This window comes from Balaenoptera acutorostrata, chromosome 15, assembly GCF_949987535.1.
Source record: "Balaenoptera acutorostrata chromosome 15, mBalAcu1.1, whole genome shotgun sequence".
Classification (NCBI taxonomy): domain Eukaryota; kingdom Metazoa; phylum Chordata; class Mammalia; order Artiodactyla; family Balaenopteridae; genus Balaenoptera; species Balaenoptera acutorostrata.
In genome coordinates, this window is record NC_080078.1 from 16,598,487 (window position 1) to 16,606,149 (window position 7,663).

General features: G+C 59.1%; 2 protein-coding genes across 4 annotated transcripts; both read left to right on the top strand.

Annotated features, from left to right (window-relative positions):
• The first annotated feature begins 517 nt into the window (after positions 1-517).
• On the top strand, positions 518-4,175 carry PRRT2 (proline rich transmembrane protein 2). Of its 3 annotated transcripts, none has more exons than XM_057529085.1 (5): positions 518-674; positions 1,335-1,420; positions 1,508-2,320; positions 2,677-2,809; positions 2,981-4,175. In XM_057529085.1, exons 2-5 carry the CDS (start codon positions 1,400-1,402, stop codon positions 2,989-2,991), a joined length of 978 nt encoding a protein of 325 aa, XP_057385068.1. In that variant the 5' UTR covers positions 518-674; positions 1,335-1,399; the 3' UTR covers positions 2,992-4,175. The 3 variants fall into 3 exon arrangements, with proteins under 3 accessions (XP_057385068.1, XP_057385067.1, XP_007186455.1); XM_007186393.3 differs by having other exon boundaries at positions 524-646; XM_057529084.1 differs by having other exon boundaries at positions 519-674; positions 1,335-2,320.
• A 132-nt stretch (positions 4,176-4,307) lies between these two features.
• Positions 4,308-7,187, top strand: PAGR1 (PAXIP1 associated glutamate rich protein 1). The gene is made up of 3 exons (XM_007186394.2): positions 4,308-5,313; positions 5,511-5,593; positions 6,988-7,187. The coding sequence occupies exons 1-3, from the start codon at positions 4,832-4,834 to the stop codon at positions 7,185-7,187; spliced, it is 765 nt and encodes a 254-aa protein (XP_007186456.1). The 5' UTR covers positions 4,308-4,831.
• The last annotated feature ends 476 nt before the right edge of the window (positions 7,188-7,663 follow it).

Genomic DNA, 7,663 nt, shown 5'->3' on the forward strand with positions numbered 1-7,663 from the left:
CTCTGACCCTTCCAAGGACCTTTTCTTGAGCCTTCCAGTACCCATTTCTGCTGCTGCTTCCTTGGGGGTAGAGGGACTTCCTGTTCTGCAGGCTCCCTTCTCTTGAAACCCCACCCTGGTCATCCTCTGCAGCCTCCACAAGTCTTGCCTCATCTCCCCTTCTTTCTGCTTCTAGGGGTGCCTCCACCTGGTCCTGCCTGTCCCACTGGTCCTGTCTCTCCTCGCAGACCCCTCTCCGTTTCCCCTAACCCCCTGCCTCTGCCGGGACCCCCGGTGACCGTTGGCGGGAGGGGGCCGGGGCATGGGAAGGAGGCACCCCCAGGAGGCGCGCGGGGGAAGGGCTAGGGAGCGGTGCGAGTGGTCCCCCGGCCGGTTGCCCAGGTAACGCGGGACCTGGCACGCGTGGCTCCCTCCGGCTGGCCGCGAGGGGCGGGAGGCGTGCAAGGGGCGGGGGCGGTGCGCGGCAGCGGAGCGTAGGGGAGGGGACCTGAGAGGAGGGGAGGAGGGGATGAGCAGAGGGGAGGGGAGACCCGCCGCCTCCCTCCCTCGCTCGCTGACTTGCTCCCTCCCGGGCTGCGGCTGCTGCAACCGCGGCGGCGGCGGCGGCGGCGGCAGCAGCGGGAGCAGTTTGGAGGCCGGCGTCGAGGTGAGACGGGAATGGACTGAGGCTGCGGGTAGGAGTGGACGGACAGACAGCGGACCCCGGGAGGGCTGTACGGGAATTCGGGCGCCTGGCGGACTGGCTGGTGGTGCTGGGCGCACCACGCCAATGGGAGGAGGCGGCGCCGGTCCCCCGGGGGCGAGGAAATCCCTGGGAGAGGGGCTGGGAAGGGGCTCAGAGGAGATGCCCAGGTCCCCCAGGGAGGGGCGCGGGCGTCTACGCCCCAAAGGCGCATCAAGCAAACCGCACCGCTGGGCGCCCAGGGAGGAAGGGAGGATTGATGCAGAGGGAGTGGAATGCGAGTTTTGGGGTTCTCTGCCCAGTCTGCCTACCGGAGTGCATGGGTCTCTGAACAGCTTGTTGATTTTGGGGTGCTGTGGTATCTACTAGGATCTGAGAGTCTGGATCTTGTTGGGTGGACCCAGGAAGAGACCATGGGGAGGATCCTGTTTACAAAAGGGCTCATCTTCCCAGGGCTCTCTAACCAGAAGACTGAGCAGAGCACTCCTCCCCAGAGATGTCCCACCCCAAAGCAAAGGAAACCCCAACTTTTCTTCCTTTCCCCAGAGGCAGCCCAAGGCTGGCCCTGAGATAGGAGCATTGCCCTCTTGGGCTGCAGTGCTGAGAGCTACCTCTTCCCTCCTCACACTAAGCCTGTCTCCTCCTCTTCCAGGATTTGCTGCTGTCTCTGCTGCTCTATCCTTCCCACAGAGGCCCTCTCCCCTCCCCTATCTCAAGATGGCAGCCAGCAGCTCTCAGGTCTCTGAGATGAAGGGGGTAGAGGAGGGTCCCCAGACCCAGGGAGAAGGGCCTGGCCATTCTGAAGCTGGAACTGGTCCTCCCCAGATCCCAGCTGGGGTCCCAGATGAGCCAGAGACCCTGCAGCCAGGACCAGACATCACTGGGGCCCCTGTGGACACAGAGCCCAAGGCTGGGCTGGCTCCAGAAACCACAGAGACCCCAACCGTGGCCCCAGAAACAGCTCAGGCCAGAGACCTCAGCTCAAGCCCAGGAGGGGAATCAAAGGCCAACTCCAGCACCGAAGAAACATGCCAAGAGCTACCATCCAAACCAGAAGTGAGCAAAGAGGCCACTGCAAACCAGGGGTCCAACCTGGAATCCGCAGCCCCACTTGAGCCAGCCTCAGAGCCTGCTCCCCAGCCAGACCCCCAGCTGGACCCCCAGCCAGACCCTCAGCCAGAACCCCAGCCAGCTTCCCAGCCCACCTCCAAGCCAGTCCTTCAGCCAGAGCCCCCTACCCAGGAGGACCCCACCTCTGAGGTCCTGACTGAGAACGTGGGAGAAAAGCAGGAGAATGGGGCAGTGGTTCCCCTGCAGGCTGGTGATGGTGATGGGGAAGAGGGTCCAGCCCCCCAGCCTCACTCACCATCCTCAACAAAAACCCCCCCAGCCAATGGGGCTCCACCCCGTGTGTTGCAGCAGCTGGTTGAGGAAGATAGACTAGGAAGGGCTCACAGTGGGCATTCAGGATCTCCCCGAGGTAGCCTGAGCCGCCACCCTAGTTCCCAGCTGGCAGGGTCTGGGGTGGAGGGGGGTGAAGGCACCCAGAAACCTCGGGACTACATCATCCTCGCCATCCTGTCCTGCTTCTGCCCCATGTGGCCTGTCAACATCGTGGCCTTCGCTTATGCCGTCATGGTGAGCCCCAAGGGACCCTGGCCCAGGCCTGCTGTGGCTCCCAGCTTCCTGCCAGTGCTGGGACAGAGCCCCAGGAGTAACCTTGCCTTCCCTCCCCTCTCTGCATGGACCTCACTTCCCAATTACAGGGCCTTTCCTTGCCTCTTCCTAGGATTTCACCTTCTGAGCCCTACCCCTTCAGGTGGGAGGGAAGTTGAGACATTTCACACAGCCTTACTGACCTGTGCCCTCCTCCTGCTGCCTCTCCAATCCCCTTCCTCCCTTAACCACTGCTACCAACTGGCCTGTCTCCTCTGGACGACTCTCACACCTGATCCCGGCTGGGCTGGTGCCCCCACCCCTCACCCTAACCCCAGTCCCGGAACAGCCTGCAGCAGGGGGACGTGGATGGGGCCCAGCGTCTGGGTCGTGTGGCCAAGCTCTTAAGCATCGTGGCGCTGGTAGGGGGGGTCCTCATCATCATCGCCTCCTGCGTCATCAACTTAGGCGGTGAGTGGGGGTCTGGGACAGGCCGGGAGGAATGGAAGGGTTGGCAAGGGCAGCTTTACTAACCCCTGCCCCTGATCTCTCCTGTCTGTCCTCCCTACTTCTTTGTCTCTCCTTGTCTCCCCTCCCCACCCCCAACCGTCTCTGTCTGTCCCTCCCTCTCCTCTCCCACAGTGTATAAGTGAGGGGCTCTGCCCTGCATTCCAAGACTTTTTTTCCTGTTGGGAGCTGCCTTGGGCCCAACCTCCCCTGGGGGGAGCCCAATCCATGGCCCAGGCCCGCACCCATAGGGACCAAGGGAGCCTGAGCGGCCTTGTTTACAGCTTCTTTCCTGCTCCTGCATCCTGCCAGGCTCCACTGCCAACCGTAGGCCTCCCTTCTCCCTGCACTGTTTCCAACTTCCCTGCACTCCTGCCTGCATCCCCTCCAGCCTCTTGGCTTCCCTATCCCTGCACTTCTGGAAACCTCCTTGCACTTCTGGAAACCTCCCTGAACATCTCCCAAACTCTCTTTGCTCTCAGCCTCCCAGCATTTCTCCCCACCTTCCTGCACCACAACCTCCCGAGAATTTCCTGCACCTCAACTCTGGTCTCCCTTTCCCAACTTTCATTGTCTCAGCATCCTCCCCCATTCCTTTCTTCCTTCTCTCCTTATTCATCTCCCTTTCCCTCTCCACATCCTCCACCCCCTTCCTCTTCCTGCCTCCTCATCGCCCCTCAGCATCATCTCCTCCACCCTCCTCCACCGTTCATTCTGCAAAAATTCCAGCACTTAGATCAGGCTGGGGGAGGGGAGCAGTGTCAGGAGAGGGCTCCCTAGCCCGGGCTCCGACTGTTCTCAGCTGGGACCACCCAGGTCCGGACGCCCCCATGGTGCCTCGGGGTCGCAGCGCTGGCAAGCCAGGCCTCGTTTGGAGACTTGTGCAGGGGTGGCCAGTACTGTTCCGAACACGCACCTGGGAGAAGGGAGGGGCGCGGCTGTTGACCCTCCCCGGTCAGCCTGAGTTGACCTACCCCACCTGGGCTTTTTAACCCAGTCAGAGAACTCGTTGGGGCTGGGGTCATTCACGTGCTTTGTAACGAAAGAACCCAAAAAATAGGACCAAAGCTCCCAGCTGCAGGGAGCAAGGGAGAGGCGGAGAGGTCTATGATTTTTTAAGAGGACGAGAGAGGTTTGGGAGGCGGGGACCGAACCACAACGCGGTTCCGAGTTGGCGGGTTTTTTTTCCCCCTAAAAAAAGAAAAGTGTAGGGAAAAAACCTAAAAGTCTAAAATCAAAACAAAACAAAAGGATACACCAAACAGATTCTCCCTTTTTGTATGCCGGATGCTGCATGAGTCTGAAACACCAATAAACGGAGACTGCATGAGACTCGCCTCCAGCCTCAGTTGGTCCGTACGTGCGTGCGCCGCTGGGGCCCGAGGTACTGCCTCCTTTCGGGCAGAACCTATTGGGTGGTTTGCGCATGCGCCGCCCCGGTGGCCATCTTTACTGTGGGCCGAAGCCTATCATTCCGGAGCGCCTACCTGCGCATGTGCAAGCCTTCCCTTGCTTTCCTCTTCCAAGTAGCTTTGACTAAAACTGAGCCTCCCGCGCGATCTCTGTGCGCCTGCGTGCTGTGACCCTACGCAGCCCGGGAGGCGGGTCTTAGCTCCTAGGTGCGTATGGCAGCTGAGGTGACGAAACTTCGAGGTGCGGGGAGAGGGTGCCGGATCCAGGTGTAGAGAGCGGCCGTATCAAGGCGAGAAGAGCGAGTCCGCCCCTCTCCCGCCTGGAAAGTGGTTTCTGCCGGTCCCTGGGAACACCGGAGTACCGGATCTCGATCCGTGGGGGCGGGGTCCTTGGAGGGGACGGAGCGCCCCCTCCTGGGAACAGGCGGTCTGTTCGCAGGGACTGCTGTTGGAGCCTGATTGGTTAGAGAGACATTCCCTAAACCCCTGGGGAGCCCAACCCTTGGGGTTGGGGGATCCCCAGCTCAGTACTCCTGCATCTCCTATCATCGCAGGGCCCCTTCCCTAGTGACATATGTCCCTTGTCCGGGGCCATGGAGACACTGCAGCCACCACGGCGGCGCCTCTGTCTGAAGAAGGGGAAGTGACCTCCGGCCTCCAGGCTCTGGCCGTGGAGGATACCGGAGGCCCCTCTGCTTCGGCCGATCAAGCCGAGGAAGAGGGGGAAGGAGGCCGGGAGGAGGCTGAGCATGAGGGGTCCGGGGCCGAGGAGGTGCAGGGAGAAGCCCCCAGCACTGAGGGGGAAGAGCATGCCAAGGGAGAATCCGAGGACTGGTGCGTGCCCTGCAGCGATGAAGAGGTGGATCTGCCCGCGGATGGGCAGTCCTGGATGCCACCCCCCTCGGAAATCCAAAGGCTCTATGAACTGCTGGCTGCCCACGGTACCCTGGAGCTACAGGCTGAGATCCTGCCCCGCCGGCCACCCACACCTGAGGCCCAGAGTGAAGAGGAGAGATCCGATGAGGAGCCAGAGGCCAAAGAGGAGGAAGAGGAAAAGTGAGGGCACACCCTTACACCTTGTCCTTGAGGCTGCTCCCCTGATGCCGGGAGGAAGTAGGGAGGGGAGGTGGGACCCAGGAGCATGGGAAGTGGAGGGAGGGAAGAGAGCCGGAGAGGAAGAGCCAGCAGGCTGTGAAGTGTGGGTGTTTGGGGGGAACCACCCTCACCTTTCACTCTCTATCCCCCTGTCCCAGACCGCACATGCCCACAGAATTTGACTTTGATGATGAGCCAATGACACCAAAGGACTCCCTGATTGACCGGAGACGCACCCCAGGTACAGACGAGAGGGGAGAATTGGGGGGGGGCGGTGAAGGGCCTCTGCTCCCACTTACTCAGAAAGTGACTCCCTAAAAGAGGCCTTTGCTTGGTGCCTTGATAGCTCAGAACTTGTTTCAGGAGAGAGCATGCACCCAGTGGTGCCATCCTTCCAGCTTTGGTGGTCCCCTATCTTCTGCAGATAATTCCATCATGCTTCCCATTCCTTTGATCTCAGTCCCCCCAGAAGTCCAAGTCATTATCATTATTATCTAGATCCACATCCCTACACTACTGTGTACATCTCGTAATCTGACCCAGTTTCCCATCCCATGTGCCTTCCTAGAATTTACCCTCGGAGCCATTCTTTTTTTGTTTGCTTGTTTTTTTAATAAATTTGTTTATTTATTTATTTTTGGCTGCTTTGTGTCTTTGTTGCTGTGCACGGGCTTTCTGTAGTTGCGGTGAGCGGGGGCTACTCTTCGTTGCGGTGTGCGGGCTTCTCATTGCGGTGGCTTCTCTTGTTGCAGAGCACGGGCTCTAGGCACACGGGCTTCAGTAGTTGTGGCACACGGGCTTCAGTAGTTGTGACACGCGGGCTGTAGAGCATACGCTCAGTAGTTCTGGTGCATGGGCTTAGTTGCTCCGCGGCATGTGGGATCTTCCCGGACCAGGGCTTGAACCCATGTGCCCTGCATTGGCAGGCGGATTCTTAACCACTGCGCCACCAGGGAAGTGCCCCCTCGGAGCCGGTGTTGATTTCTCTTTCTTTTACCCCAGCATTCAAGCCAGCAGCAAGTCTTGTTAGCTCTGCCTGCACCCTTAATCCAAGCCACCATCTCTGTTGCCTAGGTAGTTGTGGTAGCTCCTAACTGGTCTTCCTGTCACCAGCCTCAGCAGCCAGAGACGGGTTTATGTTTCAAAACATAAATTGTGTCACTCCTCTGTTTTAAATTCTCCAAAGGAGTCCATTTCTGGGGGGCGGGGGGGGGCGGGTGGATGAGTGCATCAATTGAGAATCCAACCCGCCCCCCCCAGGGCTTCCATGTAAACTAAAAGATCCAAACCCCTTATCGTGACCTGTAGGTCGTATCTTTGGCCTTATCTTTCCTGTCTCCCCCAGCTCTACATTTCTCATTGAACAGACCTCCCTGTTCTTGCTCTGGGGCTTTTGCACTTGCTCGTCCCCTACCTGGGATGCTTCTCCCCGGTCTTCATATTTCTAGCCCCTTCTCATAATCCAGATCTTCACTGCCCACCCCATCTGAGGCCCCATCCCTAAACCTCAGAACCTCCATGACAGGCCTGGAAATCTCTGTTCAATGAGCTCCCCAAGTGATTAGTAAGATCCAGGCAGGTCTGGTGCACACTGCCTCAACTCGCTTCCACATTTCTCTCATTCCCCTTCTCCAGGAAGCTCAGCCCGGAGCCAGAAACGGGAAGCACGCCTGGACAAGGTCCTCTCAGACATGAAGCGACACAAGAAGCTGGAGGAGCAGATCCTTCGTACTGGCAGGGACCTCTTCAGCCTGGACTCAGAGGATGCCAGCCCCACCAGCCCCCCACTTCGGTCCTCAGGAAGTAGTCTCTTCCCCCGGCAGCGGAAATACTGAGTGCTGCTGCCCTTAGGGTGCAGAGTCTACCTGCTGGGGCCTTGGCTCTTCTTCCCTAACCCAGGCCGCTGGGAAACTTGGGAAGAGGAGAGACACTCCAAGCTCCCAACACAGCACCTTGCCAGAAAGAGGACATACGTGTATGTGTTTATGTTTTCTGTTGAACATCTCTTTGGAGACCTGGGCTGAATTTTCTGAATCTAAAATAAAAAATACCAAGTTATCTTCTCTTAGAGGAGGGACTGCAGCTGGAACCGAAACAGCTGCGGAGAGGCAAAATTGTACGCACCCAGATGGGGAAATTAAAGCCAGATGGGGTAGAAGTGAACTCAGTCGGCACCTGCCCCCCTGCCTCGGGCCGAGGACCCTTCCCGGTCTCATGCCAGTGCTGCCAGCTGGCTCTGAGGTGGGAATTCCTGAGCACTGAATGAGCTGCAGTGCCTTCAGCTGCAGTAGAAGCAGCCCAGAGGAGAAAA

Excerpts from the sequence above, each read along its gene's own strand:
- PRRT2 (XM_057529084.1), top strand. The coding sequence starts at position 1,400 with ATGGCAGCCAGCAGCTCTCAGGTCTCTGAGATGAAGGGGGTAGAGGAG. Across the intron at positions 2,321-2,676 it reads CCTTCGCTTATGCCGTCATG|TCCCGGAACAGCCTGCAGCA; the intron begins GTGAGCCCCAAG and ends CCCTAACCCCAG.
- PAGR1 (XM_007186394.2), top strand. The coding sequence starts at position 4,832 with ATGTCCCTTGTCCGGGGCCATGGAGACACTGCAGCCACCACGGCGGCG. Across the intron at positions 5,314-5,510 it reads AAAGAGGAGGAAGAGGAAAA|ACCGCACATGCCCACAGAAT; the intron begins GTGAGGGCACAC and ends CCCCTGTCCCAG. Across the intron at positions 5,594-6,987 it reads TGACCGGAGACGCACCCCAG|GAAGCTCAGCCCGGAGCCAG; the intron begins GTACAGACGAGA and ends CCCCTTCTCCAG.